A 23,017-nucleotide genomic window follows, 5' to 3' on the forward strand; every position below is an offset into this window, starting at 1 on the left:
GGAGTGTAAAGAGGAATATAAAGAGGACTGAGCGTGGGATTGGGTCAGACTTGGCTGGAAAGCTACAGGAGAAGGTTGATTCCCTCTCCGCTGCTCCAGCTGACAACCCCACCCCACCCTTCCCACAGAGTGCTGACCCCACAATCGCTATTGAGTTATCGTCTGACCCTGTTCCTGTGGACAGCCCTGTCCTGCCTGTGGTGATTGATAAGCTGACTTTCTGCGTTCCTAGAGACTATCCCAGAGGACCGCCCACTACCGCGGTCTGTGAGCGAGCAAACAGCTCGTGTTCGGCGCATCACTGAGGGATTCATACAAAGGACTGCTTCCACAACCATCCGCAATGTTGGAAGACAGTGTTTCTTGTTCCTCCGTAATAGAGCCAGAGACTTAGTTCACGATTTGCGACGGATTTTCCAGCCTTTCTCCTGCAAAGACTGCAATCGATAAGTTACCCCATTTTTGCATATCTTTCTATGAAGCATTGTGGTTGTGCTTAATAACCGTAGTTCATATAGTTAATCCTGTTTCTGTAGTGGCCCCCCTTAGCTCTGGGCCCTCTGCGGCTGCAGAGGTTGCACCACGGTATGAACATCCCTGGTCCCCAGTGAAAAAAGGTGGAGGTAACACAGGTACAAAATACTGATTAACAACCACTTACACACCTGTCATCCATGTGGGTGGAGAGGAGGGTTGTTCAGTATTATAAAGGAGCACAGATAAAGCTTGTATAAGGAGCAGTCATACACCACACAAGGACAAACATGGGTTTTTGATTTAATTTTTTTAACTGACTCAGGATTGCGAAAATGCCAAGCAGTTAAGAAAAGTCAGCGGCACATCCTTCAGTCATTATCTGATTTAAAGCTGCTCCATACAATACAAGTCAACAAGACGACAAAAACAATTTCCCTGAAGGCTGCTGGGCATCTTTTCGAGATTTTTTTGTCCCAAAAAAGTTAGCATTTTGTTAAAAAAAAATCTGAAAAAAGGCTAAATTGTTATAAACAAACACCAAAGAAAAAAGCCAATAAAATGTTCCAGGAAATGCTAACAAAGAATTGACAAAAATGCTTCAGAACAACAGACGTCAGTATTTCCTGAAGTTTCTGTCTTAAAAACTTGTTTTTGACTGCTAGATATCCAAGAAGTATCATTTCTCCTCTCTCACAGCCAAACCAGATCTCACACTTTGCACTTACGAGGGGCAGTACCCCAAAACACAGTGTCTGCAAATTGAGATTCTGGCTTGGCTTTTATCCTAAGTCATGTAACAAGGCTCGTTAAAGGGTCGACATTGACTTTTAGGATTGCTACTTCCAATAGGTGGCGCTAGAGTTCTAGTCCTCTTCCTCTCTGAAGAGACAATTTGCATGACTGCTAGATAAAAACACAGTGTGAATATAGCCTCATGGTTTGATACATTTTTTTGCCAATAGCAGCTAATGAAAACAGTCCAATCTTTTAGTGTTGTACGTGTAAATGATGACCTTTTAACTACACTTTGTTCAAATATGTTGTGTACCTGTTAGTCATTTCCATACCCACCACAAATTAAGTTGGGAAATACTATTACAGTTTTCCAATCTCTGTAAGTTTTCAATTTAATTTTATGTGAAGCTCATAAATTTAATTTTTATACTTTTACATGACCTTGTATATCTTCAATGTAAATATTTCAGCAGTAAACTTTAATTTGCAGAATGAATTTGTCAAAGTAGTTTGCACCTGACGCTTTACTTATGTTCACTCTACTTAACATTCAGTTCACCTCACAAAGCCTTTTATTGTGATGCTCTACATTAAATTGTACCTTTACAGAATGGGGGTTGGGTAGTATTCCATTGATTTCCAAGACAGGCTAATTTTTCATGTCCCACTAGGCGATATCCAAGGTAGCAAAAATAAATTAAGAGCGTTTCGGAACAATATACAAAATCTCCATTCTTTATCTTCTTTGGAAGACCACATGATGCACCTACAATAAGATATGGGCCTGTTAAATCCAGTTTGAAATTTATCTTGGTTTTATTTTTGCAATCACAGTCTTGCCTTTGGATAAAAAAAAGAGAGAAAACATTTATAGAGTTCCAAAGAGAACGGTAAATTTGGAGCAGACAATTGAAAAAAATACAGAGCTAATTCTATTTTTTTTTGTCTTTATCTATACTAGTACCCTCTGGGTGTAGTATGTATAAAATGCTTTATCTCTTCTTCCAGTTTATACTGGGTGCATTCAGTGGTCTAGAAAAAAGTATTAAACTGCGTACAATTGCTAATGACTTCTATATGAGGAAATCCTGAATTAGTCTGCATTCACACATTGGTGTGAATAGTCCGTGTGCTGCCCGATCAGCACACGGACCCATAGAGTTTCATTGATCTATTCACACGTTTGTGAGAATCACGGATTGAAATGTGAGATCAGTAAAACTCAGACATAGCATATATGTTCGGTTTCACAAGAATTTTTACGCAAAGTTGTCAAAATTCAGTCACGATTTGGTAAATCATTGCGTTTCTACTAATGCTTTTGTTATTATTTTGGCTAGGATAGAGTTGCTATATGATGAGCGGGGGTGACGCGGTGGCGTGTTTGATGAGGATAGAGGAACGATGTGCTCTTTTTTTATTTTCATTAACTTTATGTATGCTGATTCTGGCAACCAATCAGGGCACAGAAACCATACACAACGTCATGATAAAAGGTCTTCTGTGATTGGCTGCCAAAGTCTCATGTCCCTGGCCATATAAAAAGCTGACATCCTGTTTTACTGACTCAATTTGCTCAGTGACACATTGCAGAGAAGTTGCTCCTGATGGTGCTGCAAGTGTTCTTGTTAGTTAGCTAGATAGGATCCTGTCTTGTGTGAAATGGATCTTCCAGCATCTAACTAGATTGTGCAAAAACTGTGTGTCAGTCTCCAGAGGCACCATTTGCTACTTCATATTGTTTGTGATAAAAATGTGTTCCAGAGACAAATAAGAAGGCCAGATTTCCACTTAAAAATAGTTAGGCCTAATATTGGGATGCAGTCATAAGGCCGAATTAGCAAATCCAAATCGTTTGTGTTAAAAAACTGTGTTTCAGAGAAAAATCAGAAGGCCTGATATCCACATAAAAAAAATCATTAATCCTAATATATGGGTGCACTGAGGAGGCCCAATTAGCTAATCCAAATCATTTGTGATAAAACCGTGTTTCAGTGATAAATCAGAAAGCAAGATTTTTACTTAAAAATCGTTAGGCCTAATAATGAGGTGCAGCTAAGAGGCTCAGTTAGGTAATCCAACTCATTTGTGATAAAACTGGGTTTAGTGACAAATCAGAAGGCCAGATCTCCACTTAAAAATTGGTAGGTATAACAGTTTTGTTCAGGCACACTATCTAAGAAAAGAAATTGTGATTGTTCATTTAGTGACAGGTGGCTGACAGCTGTGGGCCTATGGTTGTGAAACAGAAGGTTACAAGAGGCAAAGGCTACTTAGAACATGAGTAGGAAAAAGTGAGGTTGTGATGAAAGGAGGAAAAGGCTTGGTGTTACGTACAAAATGAAAACTCAACTGTACAAACACTGTCTTGTTCTATCCAAAGACCACTGACAACATCTTTTACTGGACGGGCTACTCGACTTCCTTTCTTTCACAGTTGCACAGCAATAAGCCTTGTAGTTGAGGCTTGGAAAGAGCATGTTCTCCAGTGGATTGCAAGCGCTGTATCAAGTGGCCTCTTCTCCTCTTCCTCCACTTTAACATCGTACACAGTACAATCCTCAAAGCTGGCACCCCAATCACCTTTGTTTCCTCCTGAGTCAAAAATTTCCAATTGCCCAAATAACTGTGAGGAACCACAGATGAGCCATTCTGCAGAGCTATTCACACATTCTATTCCATGGGCATCAGAGGTCTGCGCTGAAGAATAATATAATCCAGAGGAGGAAAGCATCTGCACTGATGCCCAAAATTTTTCATCTTGGATCCGGGGCCGGACAAAGTAGGGTCCAAGCAAAATCCAGACCCTTGTCACCAGACGCTAACCCCAGGGTGTGTAGGTTATCCTAATTAAACTCAGATACCAAAGGCGCACACGGACGGTACTGTCGCGTCAAGGCAGTAAGAGGACGAGTGTGACTCCCAGGGCGAGGAGTGTAAGCAAAGAGACGATGATGATGATGTACTTCTACTGGTATAAATGGACACAAAGAAGTGCAAGGAAGGCATAAAACAGCTGTAGTCTGTCAGGTCTTCTGTCTCACCTGTTAATCTCCCCTGCCATCTGTTAGGCGTCGGATTCCTGTAGCTACACAACAGGAGTCCAGAGCCTCACATACTGCTTTGCAGCAAGTCACTCCTGAGGCTAAGTCCCGCTGTCGCTCCACTGAGCATGCTCATGAGACGATCTCCCATTGGAGCTCGGGAGTCACGTGCTCAGGTCCTTCCCCTGATCTGGTTGGTCCATCTAAGCTATCTGGAAGATCCCGGCAGCGCACGGTTACAAAAGGACCACATGGTCGATCGGCCATGCGCTAGTATAGACATTACTTGCTAGATGTGTGAATGGTGGCGGATGTATGATTCTGGTGACTGACTCATTTGAAACCCCTTCCCTCTGATAATACACATGGGAATTAGTTCAGCAGTCAGCGCCAGTCAGTGGCAAGCCTTAGGCCACTGTGCACACCGTGCCTCTGCACTAGCGTCCGATTGTGCTACTCTTCACGGCACTATCGTCGCAGTTGCAGCTCTCTTTGGCGCCCACAGTAGCGACGCCGCACACACGGTAGGTCTAGACGGACGCAGTTCCTTCTGCCTTTGGTCCTGCACCTGTGACCTAATATCGTGTGTGCATTTATTTGAGCCCTGTGACGCTAACAGGCTCAGCCTTTTTGTGTTTACCCTTACTGGTATCTCTGTGATTAAACAGTGATTGCTCTGCGCACCTGGGTGACATTAAACCCCGTGCGCAGTATACCGCCATATTGCACGTCTGCCATTATTCAGCAGCAGTTATAACACCCTCTGCACGGTGGACCCCGAGCGGCGAACGCACTTTATTATTTATTTTATTTAGTGCGTTCCGCCATTCCTAACACCACCTGCACAGCGCACATTACAATGTTCTCCATGTAATGGAATAAAGAAATACATCATCAAGAATCGGGTGAGTGCTGCAATTCTTTATACTTGCACCACCCTGAAGTGATCCATTGAAGAAGTACAAGAGGTGTTGGTTCCACAGATACTTTAAAAGCTACACAATTGGTGCCTGAATCTTCGCTTGCTAGACATTCACAATAGTTTAATTTATTCATATATTCAGCATATATTGTGAAATCTGGTTACATATTTGCCTTAGACCATATATGAAATTACAAATGAAAACATTTGATGCCTTCTTGTGAGTCAAAGGAAAAATGGAGCAATTTGCAATGTCAAATGTAGATGATCAATATATAAAGTTTGATGAAAAATATATTTCCCATATAAAACTGATAAATGTTCCCTCAATTGTCACATTTATCTTTGTCACTAGACTGAATTAAAAAAAAGACATCATAGATAAAGAGACCTTCAGTTACACATATACCTTGTTCTTGATTCTCTTTCCAAGCTTCTAGATTCATACTAGGTATATTGTCACAAGACTCAAAACCTTCAGGATAATTTGCCATCAGAAAGCTATCAGGAGGTACTTGTGTTAGTTCTGTATTATCACAAATCACACGAGATAGGGAATGTCTTTCAAGTTCCAGTTTCTGTTTTTCGGTGAACACATTTATGCCTTCATACCAAAACCTAAACATATTAAAAAGAGAAAACAAAATAAACTTCCTATATAAATTGCTGTATAGAAGTATTTGCACCTCACACAAATTTATTGCTCTATATTTTGAAAATGTTCTGCATTTATATGTTTCATATCAGTCAACTAGTTTTAATGAAAAGATAAAACAACATGAGAAAGCAAAAAACACAGCACATAAATGATCATTTAATTGAGTTTAATTTCATCCATTACGACAAGTCGTCAATGTCCTGCCCCACTCAATTACATTGCCATCAAAAAGATTTATGCTAAATATAATGGGATCCATGTGTTCCAAAATGTTAAATTTTTAACTCATCAGTCGACAAAATAAAATTCAAAAAGTCTTTCGGGTCACTTACTGCTACTATGGATTCCATTTTTGTCCAGGGTACACTGATCTTAACTGATTTAACCAATGTCTTTTGTAATCTCCCCACCACTTGATGAACATGGCGAAACGCCCTGGGGTACCAGGACCCTCTATCCAGGCAGCAACCAAGTATATTACCCTTTGTAAATACTGGGCCCTTTTTTGAGAAGTATTGTTTCTCCAATTATTGGTGAGGTTATCTTATTCCTCCATTAATTATATGTATCTTTGTGTTATTAGGAATTATACTGCCAACATTTACTATTAATTTTTTTCACATTTAATGCGCTTTATTCTATTGGTGATAATTTATAAATTAGTACTATCATATGTATTTATTATGTATGTACTGTATGTACTAATAGCTACTGTGACACGTTTCCTGGATTATTGCCTGTTTCTTTCTTCTGATTTGCCTTCTCTTGTTGTACTGTCTTTTTATATTTTAATTAATCTCAATAAAATTGTTGTTAAGAGACTTTAGACTGAGGACCTTAGGTGACACTATATGTTGTCACCATTGGTGACTTTTCGGTTGGCTGGGAAAATATTTACCATTATTCAATGTTTTGACCAATTTTGGATAAAGGTTCAGTGCAGGTTCAGCACCTTCCAGTGACTTGTAGCCCATAGCCAAACTCAGACTAGTCGATTTGGGTGACTCTGGTATCTGTATGTGATTGTCTTTCGCATGTGGAACCATGCATGACTTTTTGAGATCTTTTAGCTCCTATACATTGCCAGACTAATTCTATTTAATTATTGATTCAACAGCTATAGTAAAATTAATGGCTGGGTGTGGCCAGTGAAATTGAACGCAATAGTCAATTCAATTTGCTTAACTCGTTAATTTAGTCGCTGAGGGGGCAACTTCTTCACATAGTGCCAAATTAATAGAACTGCAGCATGGACATACAGTAATGACATACAGGATTATCTGCTGAGATTCAAAGCCAGCAATCGGTTGGTACCTGGTTACGAGTGAGGAAGAATGTTGTCCCTCTGTGTTGAGGGTGGAGAGACTCAAAGTTGTTGAGTTAGTGAACAGAAAGTTGGAAGTTGTTACAACAACCTGTGCAGGGCAGAGGAGTCACCTGCTGGTCCAGGAGCATGAGTCATGATGCAAAAGTGATGGCAGGTGGACTGGTAGAGTCTAGCTGTGAAATGGTCTAGCAAACAATAGAGACTAACACTTTAGCAGGGGTATAATGGAAGAACTGTGTTCCATGTAGTCTGGACTGGCTCCATGACAAGACACCAATACTGGATTAAAGGGGTTGTCCACCCTATGTTTGCCCTAGTAAAATACTAAGACATACTCACCTTCGGTGTTGCTATCATTCCAGTGGTGTCGGCACTGGCTCTCCCGGGGTTCTTGTGAAAATTTGTTTTGTCATGTGATCCCTGTGGCCAATCAGAGCTGGCTTCACTCTCCTATGTTACTGACATCAATGACATCTGGAGGAATGAGAGGGCAGCAGCACCTCTCACTTCTACCAGATGTCTTGATTTGTCCATAGGAGAGCAGACACCTAGAACAACACCGGACTTGCAATCTCTTGGTCTTCCACTCCACAAATCAGGTCAATTCTGTTTCTTTCTCTCTGCTTACAACTGGCTTAGGTTCATTCAGCTATTTCAGACAGCAGTAAAACAGTCTCAAATGTCCTCAATGCCCTTGATGCTTGTAGATCACTCTGACTTGTGTCTAAAGTGGAATCCCATATACCGGCTTATATAAAACAATGTAGCACAAGCTATTTTCAATCCACTAACTAACTCTCCCTGTTCTTAATCCACTGACTAACTAAATATTCTCCCTTCCTAATAGCATGCACCCTCCACACACAATCACAACTTTTGCTCCACTCACTTCAACTACATCACAACATGCACAAAATCTCCAGAGTGCATTAGTTAAGTCACTTCTGATACACCTGTCTGTAAGGGAAAGGCAATGACAACATGCCAATACAACCTTTGTAAACAAGCGCACTTCACAGTCTGGATTTCAGTGTAGAAACTTCAATAGACATAATGTAGCACCATCACCAAGAATGAACTTGGGCTTGTTATTTGTACAAGTTTTTGGTCGGCCCAACAAAATAGAACTGTTATACCCCACCCGTGCTCTCCATTCGGCAACTATTCTAAGACTAACATCCTCCATAATCCAATCATCCCACCTCTGTCTCAAGATTCCCCAGTTTTTTGGAATGCACTACCCCAGAAGATCTGACTAATGCCTAGCCCTCAAATTTTTAAAGGGGATCTGTCACCCCAATTTTGGACTATCAGCTGTGGCCACCACCATCAGGGGCTTATGTACAGCATTCTGTAATGCTGTAGATAAGCCCCCGATGAAACCTGAAAGATAAGAAAAAAGAGTTATATTATACTCACCCCGGCGTTCAGTCCGGTCCGATGGGTGTCGCGGTCTGCTCCGGCGCCTCCCATCTTCATACGATGCCGTCCTCCTTCTTGCTATTCCCTTGGATCCTGTGCAGGTGTACAAAATGCTTTAGATAAGCCCCTGATGTCGGTGCCGGCAGCTGATAGGCCGAAAATTAGGTAACAGAGTCCCTTTAAACCTGCTTTAAAAACATATTTCTATAGGTAGGTCTTTCACCTCAGTTCACTAATCTAACTCTTCCTTGTTTCCGCTTTCTAAATTTTCCTCAGAATCTGGTCCCTCCTATTCGTCTGTCTCCATATCTGCATGCACCCGATAGCATTTGCTAACTGTTCTTCGACAGACACTGGATGATGACCAGATCATGCAGCTTAACTGAAGTGCCCTATTTATTATAATGATGGCTGAACCATACATGACAAGCACTTTTTACCTGTTGGGTCCCCCCTATTTCTTTATAGATTGTAAGCTTGTGAGCAGGACCCTCACTGTTGAAAAGTGTGTTACTCGGTAATGTCTTTGTCTGTACATGTCCCCACTTAATTGTAAAGTGCTGCGGAATATGTTGGCGCCATATAAATAAAATTATTATTTTTATTATGAGGTAATTCTTAGAGTCCCCACCCTCTTACAGCAGCATCAGCTAACGTGTCTTGTCTTCTTTTATAAAGGGGAACCAATAAAGAGCCCAAGTTTAGAAGTGTGCATACTTCAGTTATCATTATTATGGTAAGATATTATTTTTGCCTTAAATCAATACCATTGGCTGTGTAGATTGTCCACATATATGTCACATACACATAGCAAATAATGAAAATTTCATCACCATACAGATAAAACATCAATCTAGAAAAGTATATAGGGAGCCAAAGTGAATAAACTGCACACAGCAATCCCTGTGATCTCATGGCCGAGACTTCTATATGTTAGAAAAATGTGAGCATTTAATATCTGAGTTTATATAATTAAATGGGCAGGGACAAGTCATGACAATATATTTCTGCATTACATATAATCCAAAGTAGTAACTACAAATTGGGGACTAAACACTTTCATTGCAATGTTGAATGTTTTAAACATTTTGTAAGAAAACTTTTGTGAGAAACTGTAATTTTGCGTTAATGGATGGTGACAATTCAATGATCTCTCTATTTTTAGCAGGTGCCTTAAGCTTGTTCACGTTTTACTTTTGGATATTGTTGGATGTGCAAAATCTCCTCCAATTTTTTTTTTTGCAGCGATACACGTGTGTCCCAAGATATAGGTTGACTTGTGATAAATTCATCAATGTGTCCCAGTTCAGTCACTTTAACTCTGCCGGGAGACTTCAGTTAATCATGAGCAGACAGTCACATTGTAGCTATGCTATATTTTGCTTTTAGTAAAAAGGATCGGTACTGGTTTGTCTATCAATGACCCTAACCACAAGTAATGCTATTTTTCTCCATATACTGAAAGTTAAACTGAGATAGAAACAAAAATACATATTATTGCAGAAAGATTCACAATAAACAACATATAGACATAATAAGTAGCATAAAACAATATTAGGGCACATTGGGAAAGTTTTGACCTCTTTAGACCCCTACTGATTTTAAGAATGATGAAGGAACAGAGGTCACTTTGGCTTTTCCATTTCTCTTGATTCTAGTGAATCATGCTACGTTTTAGTTCCTGTCACAGCGGGTGTCCTGAAGGACCGCTGTGAAAAGAAGATCAATAATGCCGCAGAGTCCTTCAAATCTGTTGAACGACTAGAGTAAATTTCTTGGGTGTCATTATCATCGTGTTCCCATGGCTGCTGGAGAAGTGCTGTTATAATGATATTTTTTTGGATCTCTTTACAGAATTCTTTTAAGGCTTTCTGGATTTTAACACTTAAAGCTCATCCCTAGGATATGCTGATGTGGGAAAGGGGGATTTATGACCTTTGGGGCCATTAACAATTCTGAGAACTTAAGGGTTTGTGGTGCTTGATGAATTGCTGTTGCTCCTTCACAGTTTTTCCAGATTCAGTAGTAGCCTCATTCCGGTATTGTCATGTGTACTACAATTCAACCTCATTCACTTAAATTGGGCTAAGATGCAACACCAAACACATACTGTACCATCAAATGGAGCTGAAGAAAGGGAGATCCAGTACTCTTCTGAATATAAAAGATTTATGGCTTTATTGTCTACAAGTTAAAATCCATCTCACACCAGCAAGAGATTCATCTGAAGGGGCAAAGGAACATTTGTTTGTTCTAACCTCATCAGCTGAATCTCTTAATGGTGTGAGGTGGATTTTCATTTCTGGACAATCAAGCCTCTTCAGAAGAGTGTTGGATCTCCCTTTCTTGTGCTGCATGGTATATGGTACATTTTATCCATGTATAACAATTTCGGAGGCACTTCTGTTTGAAGTTTTAATAACAGTGTGTGGGCCAACCTGGTCTCTGACTGGTGGGAACACTTTGCTATTTCAAAAGATTTGGTTTATTCACCAAGGTTACAAGTAAAAAAAACCCCTATATGTCCATTAAAAAGGATTTCTAAAAATGACAAGTGTCATAAAAAGTGGCAACACAACGCGTCTCTGCTCACAAAGAGCCTTCATCAAGTGATCAGGTTTTTCTCCCTGATTGACATCATTGGAACAGGGTGTAATCAAACTATCTATGGTTCCCTTTCTTAGTTTAGAATCTAAGTCATCTATGGAGAAAAGTGTTCCACTTGTCTGCTCTTTGACACCACTATAAAGACACAGCACTCATGGACCCAAGTCCCGTGCTCTGTACCCAAGGAACATGACTTAACAATCACCTTTTTATTTTCTTTAACAAATATTAGTTGCACAAGGGTAGATCATTTGTATAAGCATTTGAATTGAATGAATGTTAGATTCTCTTTACCGGTCTCCATCTCGCAATGCTCGAATTTGCATTCCAATTAAGCAAGCAAATAAAGGTCCTGTTCGTCCACCTGGTAATAGATCTTCTACTAAACCTCCCAGCCACACATCAATGTTATCGGGATGTCCATACAACTCAAGCATTTTCCTTCTGGTACTCTCTTCAGAGATAACAGTTTTCATGTCCAAAGTTGAATTAAGTCTTGGTAGTCCACAAAACTCCCTCCAATTATTGTATCCTTGAAAAAAAATCAAACCTCTCAAAATATCTGATAAAAAATAAGATAGGACTGGTTCAATTCATGCTTGTGTGACCCTGGTCTTAGAGTGATAAAATAATAGAGCATTAAAGTAGAGTTAAGTACAAAGATGTTCAGTTCCAGACATGTGAGTAGTCTGAGGCCGCTGGACAATAGACATGTGAACCATCGCCGACCTGCCAGCACCTTTTTTGATTAGTATGGCTGCACATCAACGTCATTATGGAATGATACACTCATTAGGTTGTGCCTAGCCTTCTAATCAGGCAATGTTGGTAAGGAGGAGCTAAGGAGGGCTTTGGTCTTGCAACCACGGACTACCAAAGTGGCTACTGGACCATGTTCCTGCAAATGCACTTGCTCAACTCTACGTTTAAAGTATATTTTACAGATTATATGAGGATGTAATAAAAAATAGTTGTATAACTGGTTCTCAGTCACTGGAAAATAAAGGGATTCCCCACCTTAGACTACAAGTCTGCTGTCACTTTACGTGACTGGAGACATGTGAATCTTCACATCGTATGCACTGTGAGGATTATCCGGTATTGGCGTCGGGAGCGGCGGGCTCTTGTCCGCAAGTATTCCATTTGCGTACTTGCGGTCATGTGCTGCCTAGACTTGCACGGCCTTTCTCAATGCATCTAGTCAAAATTTGGCTGGAAGTATGCAAATGACAGCTGGCTCCTGACACCGGAATCAGAGAATCCTCACAGTGCGCACGATGTGAAAATTCACAAGTCTGCAGTTACATAGAGTGATAGCAGACTTTTAGCCTAAGGCCGGACAACCTCTTTAATTACAATGTTTCTACTGACAAAAACAGACCTGGAAAATGGTGCGGCTTTTAAATCGACTGAATTTTGAAAACTTTCACAACTTTGTTTTACCCAAAGTTGGAAATTCTTAATTCTGCAGATTTTTGACACATTTGATTTCTTTTATGTTTGTCATTTAATTCAACTTTGTGTGTGCCCCCAAAAATGTTACTCTTAAAGGGGTTGAAAACTTTCAGAAACATTTTTCCTAAAAGTTCTATTAGTAATAAAATACATATTTTGTATTTCTCATGCTACCTAATTCACCCAGAGTCTTGTTGGCTGCTCCCTATTTCTGTCATGCCGACATCACACCGACGGTGCCGCAGACAACTGAGCTCAGCACCTCTACTCATGTAGATGGTGCAAACTACTGAGCTCACTGATTGGCTGCTGTAATAGCTTGCAGCCAATCAGGTAACTCATCAGCTTTGAGTGTTTTCTACTGTCTATATCAGCAGAGCTTCTGAGCTCAGCTGTGCGCATTGCAGCAGACAATAACAGACACTGTGAGCAGCCAACAAGACTCAGTGCAGGAGCTCATAGAAAAAAGTAGGATCATTAAGTATAAGTATAGGAACTTATATGAAAAAGTTTTCTGAAAAGGGACAACTCCTTTAACATCAAATAATCAAACTTCTAAATGATCGTGGGGATTAATATGGTAAAGGTGATGGTTTCAAGAAAGAATGAATAGGCTAGAAAGCTGAATAGACAACCGACATAACTAATAATGGCTCTTTAGAAAATGTACAAAAGTTCTGACAAGAGCCACAAACTGATCTCTTCTTTAGAAAGAACTTTTTCCTTGACTAAAGAGAAAGCTGACCTGGTAAGCCGTGGTCACGACCTCTCTGCAAGTTAAGAGATGCCAAATCCATTGAACCATTATTGGAAAGCACGAGTAGTTTTTCTGTTAACTCTTCATTCATAATTTCTTGCTGGGTTTGCAGCTTTGCGGGTTTTCCAAGCAAACCTCTTATCAGGGGATCGAGGCCTCCTAAAAAAGTTACGAGGTAGTTGTGAAATAAAACACAAGAAATTTATGAAATGGTGCAGATCGTCGCTATGAAAATTAAAGACGTTCTAATGACCCTTCAACTTATGCACAGTATATTTGAAAAAAGATCAGGATACAAGCATATGTCATTTCTAGGATAAAGAGTTAATTCCCAAACATTTGTTTGAAAAAAAACACTCCACCTCACCACTAGCAGTAAGAGAAAATTTGGATGTTATTGGTGATAGCCAGGATTTATTCCATAGATCCCTGGTCTTAAAGGAACCAAGGTGACCTAGGGGTTGTCCCGTTTTAAGCTACAAGTCTACAATCACACTGTGTGACTTCAGACTGGTAAAACTCACATCGCTCTTACTGCGTGCTATGAAGATTCTCCAGTAGAGATGAGCGAACTTGAACGAAAAATGTTTGCCAATCTCAAATTCGGCAAGACCGTAGCACATTCAGATTCGTGTTTGGTTTCCCTAGCATTTTTACTCAAAGTCGGCAAAATTTGGTCACAGATCAGTAAATGATCATGTTTCCACTAATGCTTTTGTTTTGACTTTGTCTAGGATAGTGGTGCTGTATGATGAGCGAGGGGGATGTGTTTTATGAGGGGAAGGTTTGTGTCTAGGTCAGAGGAGCGGCAGAGTGTAATTTTTTTTTTTCCATTTTATTTTTGTTATGTAATAACTTAATGCGTGTTTACATTTCGGCTGCTAATCAGGGCACAGAAACTATCCACAAGATAATGACACAAGGTCTTCTGTGATTGGCTGCCAAAGTCACATATCCCTGTCCAAATAAAAAGCGGACATCTTGTCTTTCTGTCCTGCTGCAGCTGCTGAAAGTGAACTTGTCAGTTAGCTAGATAGGATCCTGTACGGTGTTAAATCCATCTTCCAGCATATACCATAACTAGATTGTGCTAAATCTGTGTTGCAGTCTCAGGAGGCCCCACTTGCTACTCTAAATTGTTTGGGCAAAAACTGTGTTGCTGTGAGGAATCAGGAGGCCCCATTTCCTCTTAAAAATTATTAGGCCTAATATAGAGGTTCAGCCAGGAAGCTCTATTTGCTAATCTAAATCATTTGGGATAAAACTGTGTTGCAGTGAGGAATCAAGAAGCCATTTTCCACTTAATAATGTTAGACCTTATAGTGGTTTTCAGCTACGAGTTGCAATTTGCTAATACAAATTGTTTGGGATTAAACTGTGCTGCAGTGAGGAATGAGGACACATTTCATCTTAAAAATCGTTAGGTGCAAGCGTGTTGTTCAGGCAAACTATCTAAGAAAATAAACAGTGATTGTTCATTTAGTGACAGGAGACTGACACGTGTGGGCCTAAGGTTGTAAAGCATCAAGAGGGGAAAGATACATACAACATTAGTAGGAAAAAGCAAAGTCATGGCGGAAGGGAGAATAGGCTTGGTGTTTGATGTGTACGTGGGTTAGGTGTTAATGGTGATGAAAGCTCAACTGACAAACACTGTTTCATCCTATCCAAAGACTACTGATAACATTTGTTACTGGAGAGGCTACTCTCTTCCCTTTCTTTGGCAGTCGTACAGCGGCACGTCTTATAGTAGAGGGCCAGAAAGAGAATATGCTCCATTGGATGTCAAGCACTGCATCAAGTGGCCTGTCCTCCTCTACCTCCACCTTAACAAAACAAACAGGACAATCCCCAGATGTGGCACCCCAATCATCCTTGTTTCCCCCTGTGTCAAAAATGCACAACTGATTGTGGGGAACCACAGATGGGCCATTCTGCAGAGCTCTTCACATATTCTATTTGTATTCCATGGGCATCAGAGGTCTGCTCCAAAGAATCACAGAATCCAGAAGAGGAAATCATCTGTACCGATGCCCAAAATTTTTTCATCTTGGATCCGGGGCTGGACAAAGTAGGGTCCGAGCAAAATCCAAACTCTAGTCACCAGATGTTAACCCCAGGGAATGTAGGTGATCTTGATGAAACTCAGATACCAAAGGCGCACGTGGACTGTACTGTCATTTCAGGGCAGAAAGAGGAGGAGGGTGACTCCCAGGGCGAGCAGTGTAAGCAAAGAGACGATGAGGATGAGGTTGTAGATCCCACTTTGTGTGAACCCACAAGTATGCAATTGAGTAGCTCAGCAATTGCAATTGTAATTTTTGTCTCTATTGAGTTTTTTTGAAAAGTTGGCAGAAAATGTAAGTAGGGTCATCCTTTACAATCTCAAAAAAGGTCGAGACTAGGCAACCCTTGCCTGCCCTGTGAACTGCAGACCTGTGACTGCTGCTGGCCACCACCAGAGTTGTCTTTGAGGGTACAGTGCTTGGCATGGTTGCATCACTCAATGTCTATGCGGCAAGCCATAATGTAACCTCCTCATCTTCCTCCCCATCCGGCTCCTCTGCTGAGCTACTCAGTTGCATGATTCTGGGTTCACACTAAATGAGATTTACAACCTCCTTGTCATCTTCTCTGTTCTCCCACTCCTCTCCCTGGGAGTCACCCTCCTCCTCTTCCTGCCCTGACAGCACAGGACAGTCAGTGTGCGCCTCTGGTGTCTGAGTCTTGTCAGGATCAACTCCACCACCGGGAGTTAAAGTCTGGTGTTGAGGGTCTGGATTCTGCTCGGGACCTTCTTCATCCGACCATGGATTCAACTGAAAAATATTTTGGGCATTTGTGCAGAAGCTTTTCTTCTCTTGTTTCTGTGAATCTGTGGAGCAGACCTCTGATGCCCATGGAATAGAGTGCTTGAACAGCTCTCTGTAAACTTGACCAACTGTGGATCCCCACAGTCAGTTGGGTGGGTGCAGAGTTGTGAAGCGGGTGAAGCAAGAATAATTGTTTTGCCACCTCTGAGGATTACACTGTGTGTGATTTTAAGGTGGAGGAAGACGAGAGAGAGGCCATTTGCTTCAGCGCTTGCCGTTCACTGGAGCACATGCACTTTCTGGTCCTCATCTACAAGGTGTTCCGCTGAGCTGCTGCTAAAGAAAGGAAGTTGAGGAGCCCATCCTGTAACAGATGTAGTCAGTTGTCTTTGCATATGCTATCAGCTCAATGTAGGGGATAGGTTACTAGACTGAGATCTACCTTAATGATGCGCAGGCATGCGCAGTACACTCCACTAGCAGCGTGACGTCACTTCCGGTCAGGGTCGTGGACTTCTGGTCCAGCGTTCCACATTTATAAACTCACACCATGCACTCAGCTGATACGCCGGCACCAGAGCTTAGCGCGGGAGCGCCGCTAGATAAACTGACATCTGAAGGTAAAATCTCTTCTCTGCTCATGGCTGACATTACACAGCGCTGTCTTTTACTACTGCTTCATACTGTTTTCCCCCTGATGGATTTCATTATTTCACTTTTTACAGTCACCATTCACTAAATTAACAATCAGTATTTATATTCTGAGATAGTGTGTCTGGACCACATTATTAGCAGAAATTGTTCAGATACAGAAATGTGGCCTGGTGTCTGCCCCACACTATTTTCACAAATGATTTAGATTCTTAAATATGGCCTGGTCTCTGGCCTACACTATTAGCAAAGATGATTTAGATTCTGAAATGTGGCTTGATATATTACCCACATTATTCGCAGAAAGGATTTAGATCTGAAATGTGGACTCCTGGTTGGCACTACACATTATCCCAAGTGATTTAGTTTCTGAAATGTGGACTTCTGGCAGAGCCAACACTATTAGCACAAACAATTTAGATTCTGAAATGTGGACTCCTGGCAGAGCCAACACTATTAGCACAAGCAATTTAGATTTTGAAATGTGGAGTCCTGAAAGCACCACACTATTAGCACAATCAATTTAGATTCTGAAATGTGACTCTCCTGGCTGCACCACACTATTGACACATGATTTGACACAGGATACTATCTGAACTATCTGACTACTTGCAGCAGTAGGATCAGCTGCACTGTTACACTGACAGAATGGTGCAAAAATGTCCATTTTTTTTATATGGAGAGTGACATGTGACTTCGGCAGCCAATGACAGATGTCTTGGTGTCTGGACATTTTGGATGGTTTCTGTGCCCTGATTGGCTGGAATCTCCACAAATTAAGTAAAAAAAATACACTCTGCCGCTACTCTGACATATCCTAACTCCCTCTCCTCATCAAACACGTCCCTCCGCTCATCATACAGCACCACTATCCTAGCTAAAGTCCTAACAAAAGCAGTATTGGAAAGTCAATGATCTACTGAGTTTTCAACAAATTTTGGCGATTTTTAGGAAAAATGCTTGGGAATATTAACACGAATCTAAATGTGCAACATTTGTGCTGAATTTGAGATTAGTGAACATTTTCCAAACAAGTTTGCTCAACTCTAATCAGCACCAGTATCAACACTAGAGGACTCTGATTTGTTAAACTATGCACACACAGGCCTGGATAACCACTCTCTCCCTCCATTAAGAACTGTCCCTGAGCTGCGCAATGGCGTCAGTGTGCTGAGTTTGGCGGAGCCTGTTCTTTTATAACCTCTGAGGTAATGTGGCCAGCCAATCAGAGTAATCCCACTACCAAGATGGCTACAGCACTACATCCTGGCAGTATTTATTGGCTGTGTAGCAGGCACCAAACATGTGGGGCAAGGATTTGAGCTTCAAATCCAAGCAATAGCCAATGCTTGTCGAGTGCAGAGCGCATCTGAACAAGCAGATACTTGAGAGATATTCGAGTATCACTGAGCACTTTCACCCATCCCTAATAGTTATGGAGTGACAACTACCAGAAACCCCACAATCAACAGTAATATCATAATATATCCAGGTGAAGTGCTGCTTTTTTTGTATGCTTGATACTGTAACTTAACCAATTCAAGCAGGAAGGGTTGAAGTTTACTGAGATTAATACACCAAATGACAGTCTTGGGGAGTCCCTTAAAAATGAAAAGGACAAAACACTTACAATTGTCTAAAGCTTAAGAATGTATTGTTAAATAAAGCTGCTAATTACCTTCTCGTATTATTCTCCAGGGGCGAAAAAACACTTCATTTAATAAAAGACTTGGATACTGGGAGTGTTCTCTGTAACGAGAATCTAATCTGTGTATAACTGGAGGAATAGTTGCATGACCAAAGCGAAAAGCTGCTGTAGAAAATATATTGGAGATTGAGGGATTGATGTTTTCATTGTATCCTTTGTAAATTCCGATATACTTCTTAACAGCTGAGGGACCCAGAATTTTCGGAATGTAATCACGTTTGGTGATGACCTTAAAAAAATAGGAAAAAAAATAGCATGTGTATACATTTCTGAAATGTTATTTACATTTTAATCTTTATATTTTTTAATTGTGGAACAGTATATAGGTTGAATTGTCTGTCTTTTAACCCCTTCATGACGAAGCCTATTTTGACCTTAATGACCAGGCCATTTTTTGCAATTCTGACCAGTGTCACTTTATGAGGTAATAACTCTAGAACTCTTCAACGCATCCTAGCGATTCTGAGAGTGTTTTTTCGTGACATATTTGGTTTTATGTTAGTGGTAAACTTAGGTCGATAATTTTTGCTTTTATTTGTGAAACAATCAGAAATTTGGCAAAAATGTTGAAAATTTTGCAATTTTAAAATTTTTAATTTTTATTCTGTTAAACCAGAGAATTATTGTGACACAAAATAGTTACTAAATAACATTTCCCACATGTCTACTTTACATCAGCACAATTTTGGAAAAAAAAAATTTTTGTTAGGAAGTTATAAGGGTTAAAAGTTGACCAGTAGTGTTGAGCATTCTGATACTGCAATATCGGGTATCGGCCGATATTCGCGGTATCAGAATTCCGATACTGAGTTCCGATACTTTGAGTATATCGAATACCGGAATCGGAAGTTCCCATAATGCAATGAGCCAGTTTGATTTTATTCAGCCAATGAGGATCCTAAGAAGTGTGGGCATATCCATTTATAGCATGTTAGGCATGTAACTACTGGCATGGCTATGATTGGCTGCTGAAATGATGTCATGATGCACTATAAAAGCCGCCGCCGCCATTTTCGGTTCACTCTGCTGTGAATTCAGTTAGGGATAGGATGCTGCTGTTCTGAGGGACAGTGTGACCTAGCGATTTGCTATATAGTGCTTTACCCAGGCTACTTTATCAACTGCTGTAGCTTTCTTTTGCCTTGCAGCACTGTTCACGGCTGTCTGTGAGGTCTCTGTGTGTGAGTGCAGCTCACGCTGTAGTGTGTTCTGCAGCCAGCCACTTCTAGTTGTAGTCCACTCAGCGTGCGTCACTGCCTCATACATTGTCCTTTTTTTTGCATTAGTGCTGCTCATTTTTCCAGATTTCTCCTATTAGTGTGGTTCCATCCGTATCCAGCTAGAATATTTGCAAACACTATATAGGAGTAGATAGAGGAGCCTTTCTGCTGGCTTGTGCCCTGCAGCCCCAGCCAGATTAGTATTAGCCTATTTTTTGGAGCCTCATCTATTGCATTGTAGGTTACCTTCCTGCATTGTAATAGCTACAAAAAGTTTGTGATACTATATCGGTTTTACATCTTTGGGCACATCCAGTGTCTTTTTGTGAAAAAAAAAGGTTAATAAAGATCACCAAACACTCCAATTTACAGTTGTGTAGGCCACATTAGCTCATATTAAAGTCTAGTCCACACTTTATAAAATTAGTGTTTCTATTTATCAGTCTACCAAGATGAAGAAGGCAGGGAGTAAGGCACGTGGTCGTGGGCGTGGAGTTTCTGCAGGGAGAGGACGTGGGGATTCTGTGCCTGCTGCGGGCACCAGTGACTTAGCATCCCCCAGTTTTCCCAGGGAACAGTCCTTTATGCGCAGCTCTGTAGGAGCTCGCCGTACCCGACTGCTGTGGGACGAACAAATTGAAGCCGTTGTCGGATGGATGGCAACTAATGCATCGACTTCAATTAGTTCCAGATCCTCTCAGGTCCAGAGCACTGAAGAGCACCCATCTGTCTCTTCACCACCTGCCAAATTGCCCAGGCAGTCAGAGAGCCCTGGACAGGAGCCATCTCTACTTCTGTTCTCTGAATCTGTTGGCTTGGAAAGAGGGGGCCAGCCAAGCAGCATTCGAGAATTTGAAGAAGAGGTAGTATGCAGTGATGCGCAACAGCTTTGTCTCTCTGAATCTGAAGAGGCAGGTGGGCCAGTGCCTATGGTCAGCACACCTCAGTACGCATCTGATGATGAGACTCAGGTACCAATTTCTGGTGCATACTGTGGTGTCGAGAATACCCAGGAGAAGCAGTCATTTGAAGAGGGTAGTGTAGATGATGAGGTCCTTGACCCATCATGGCGTGAGGTACAGGAAGGTGGTGGGAGCAGCTCTGAGGAAGAGATTCCCCAAACGGCCAAAAAAGGAGGGAGAGGGAGGGGGCAGACTCGGTTGCCTGTAGCCTCCACTTTGGCACCCATTAGGAGCATGCCTCTTCCAAAACCCAAAACAGGCGCTCCCAAGACTTGCAGTGCCTGGTCCTTTTTTGACACAGTTGCAGATGACATTTGCTTTGTCAAATGCAAGCTGTGTAATCAGAAAGTGAAAAGAGGGAAATGTGTCAGCAACCTCAATACCACAAATATGTGGAAACATGTGCGGACCAAGCACGTGGTGGAGTTACAAAGACACACTGAAGACCTAGGCCAACCTACAGCGCCACCTACCACCTCTTCAGCTCATGTTGTAGCCTCTTCCTCCAGCTCACACACAGCTGGTTCGGCTTCCTCACAGGATCGCCATGGAAGAACCTCTGGCACTGTTGTACAGAGACCCAGTGTCATTCCACCCACAGCACCACGTTCCATGTCATCCTCACACTCCCAGGCCAGTCTACAGCCTTCGGTAGCACAGGCATGGGAGAAAAGGCGCCCATACTCGGCAAACCACCCCCGAGCACAGGCTCTGAATGCCGTCATTGCAAAACTACTGTCCCTTGAAATGCTCTCAATCAGGCTGGTGGAGACTGACACCTTCCATAACTTCATGGCATTGGCAGTCCCACAATACAACGTGCCCAGCCGCTTTTATTTCAGCAGGCAAGCCGTCCCTGCCCTGCAAAAGCATGTGGAGGGAAAAATTAAACATGCGCTACTAAGCGCCGTCAGTAGCAAGGTCCACCTGACCACCGATGCGTGGACCAGTAACCATGGACAGGGGCGATATCTTTCCCTCACTGCCCATTGGGTAAATGTTGTGGAGCTGAGTACAGATCTTGAGAGTGGCGCTGTACGTGTTCTGCTAACTCCAAGGATTGCAGGAATCCAGTCTGTACACATTGACTCCTCCTCATACTCCAGTTCCTCTGAATCAGCGCTGCAGGAACCGTCACAGTCCACCTCCACATGGACCCGTGAACGCTTACCTGTTATGACAGATATGAGCACAGCAGTGGCTAAACGTCAACAGGCCGTATTGAAATTAATTTCTTTGGGGAATCGAAGCCACACAGCGCAGGAACTCTGGAATGCCATCAAGCAGGAGAGCGACGTGTGGTTTGTGCCAGCGAATCTCCAGACAGGCATGGTAGTGTGTGACAAAGGCCGAAATCTGGTGGCAGCTCTGGGCCTAGGCAACCACACTCACATCCCATGTCTGGCACATGTGCTCAACTTGGTCGTGCAGAGTTTTTTGATGGACTATCCGGATCTTGATGCACTGCTGCACAAGGTCCGCATAGAGTTCGCTCACTTGCGGCGTTCCAGCATGGTAAGATCGCGCATTGCAGCTCTGCAGCGCCGATTCTGCCTTCCAGAACATCGCATCATATGTGACCTACCCACCAGGTGGAATTCAACGTTACATATGTTGGAGAGGTTGTGTGAGCAGCAGGCAGCAGTAATGGAGTACCAGTTGCATCAGGCGCAAACAAGTCGCACTGCGCACCGTTCACACTTCACCACCACTGAGTGGGCCTCTATGAAGGACATCTGCCACGCTTTGCGTGCCTTCGATGATTCCACACGGATGGCGAGTGCAGATGGTGCACTAATCAGCATGACTATCCCCCTTATCTGCCTGCTTGAAAAAACACTGCAAGCACTAAGGGAGGAGGTTGTGGAAGAGGTGGAGGATGAGGAGTCACAAATGCCATCTGCTTCTGGACAGTCTGCGCAACGTGGTTCCTCACAAAGGCCTAGGCAGGGAACACTTTGTGAGGAGGATGAGGAGGAGTCAATGGAGGAGGAAGACATCTGTCCAGAGGAGGGAGGTACACAATGCTCTAGTAGTCAGTATGTAGAGCGAGGGTGGGGTGATGCAGAGCAGGCAGAGATGACGCCTCAAGCAGGGGACAGCGTTTCTTGAGTCTGCAGCACATGGTTGATTTCATGCTGCAGTGCCTGAGAAACAACCGCCGCATCGCCCACATTCTCAACATGGCTGATTATTGGGTGTACACCCTCCTAGATCCTCGCTACCGGGACAACTTACAAAGCCTCATAACACCGTTGA

The 23,017-nt window shown here is 42.1% G+C and overlaps 1 protein-coding gene across 1 annotated transcript in view; it reads right to left on the reverse strand.

The window, feature by feature from the left end:
- TPO (thyroid peroxidase) overlaps window positions 1–23,017 on the reverse strand; it is a 206,571-nt gene that overhangs the window by 73,495 nt on the left and 110,059 nt on the right. The window contains exons 6-10 of the mRNA XM_073576633.1: window positions 18,547–18,805; window positions 13,393–13,563; window positions 11,487–11,724; window positions 5,588–5,796; window positions 1,814–1,978 (exon numbers count right to left, since the gene is read on the reverse strand). Of these exons, the coding sequence (XP_073432734.1) occupies window positions 1,814–1,978; window positions 5,588–5,796; window positions 11,487–11,724; window positions 13,393–13,563; window positions 18,547–18,805 (1,042 nt within the window). The remainder of the gene's footprint in view (window positions 1–1,813; window positions 1,979–5,587; window positions 5,797–11,486; window positions 11,725–13,392; window positions 13,564–18,546; window positions 18,806–23,017) is intronic.

Source organism: Dendrobates tinctorius, unplaced genomic scaffold (assembly GCF_039654945.1).
Source record: "Dendrobates tinctorius isolate UK_male_01 unplaced genomic scaffold, ASM3965494v1 ptg000049l, whole genome shotgun sequence".
Taxonomy (NCBI): domain Eukaryota; kingdom Metazoa; phylum Chordata; class Amphibia; order Anura; family Dendrobatidae; genus Dendrobates; species Dendrobates tinctorius.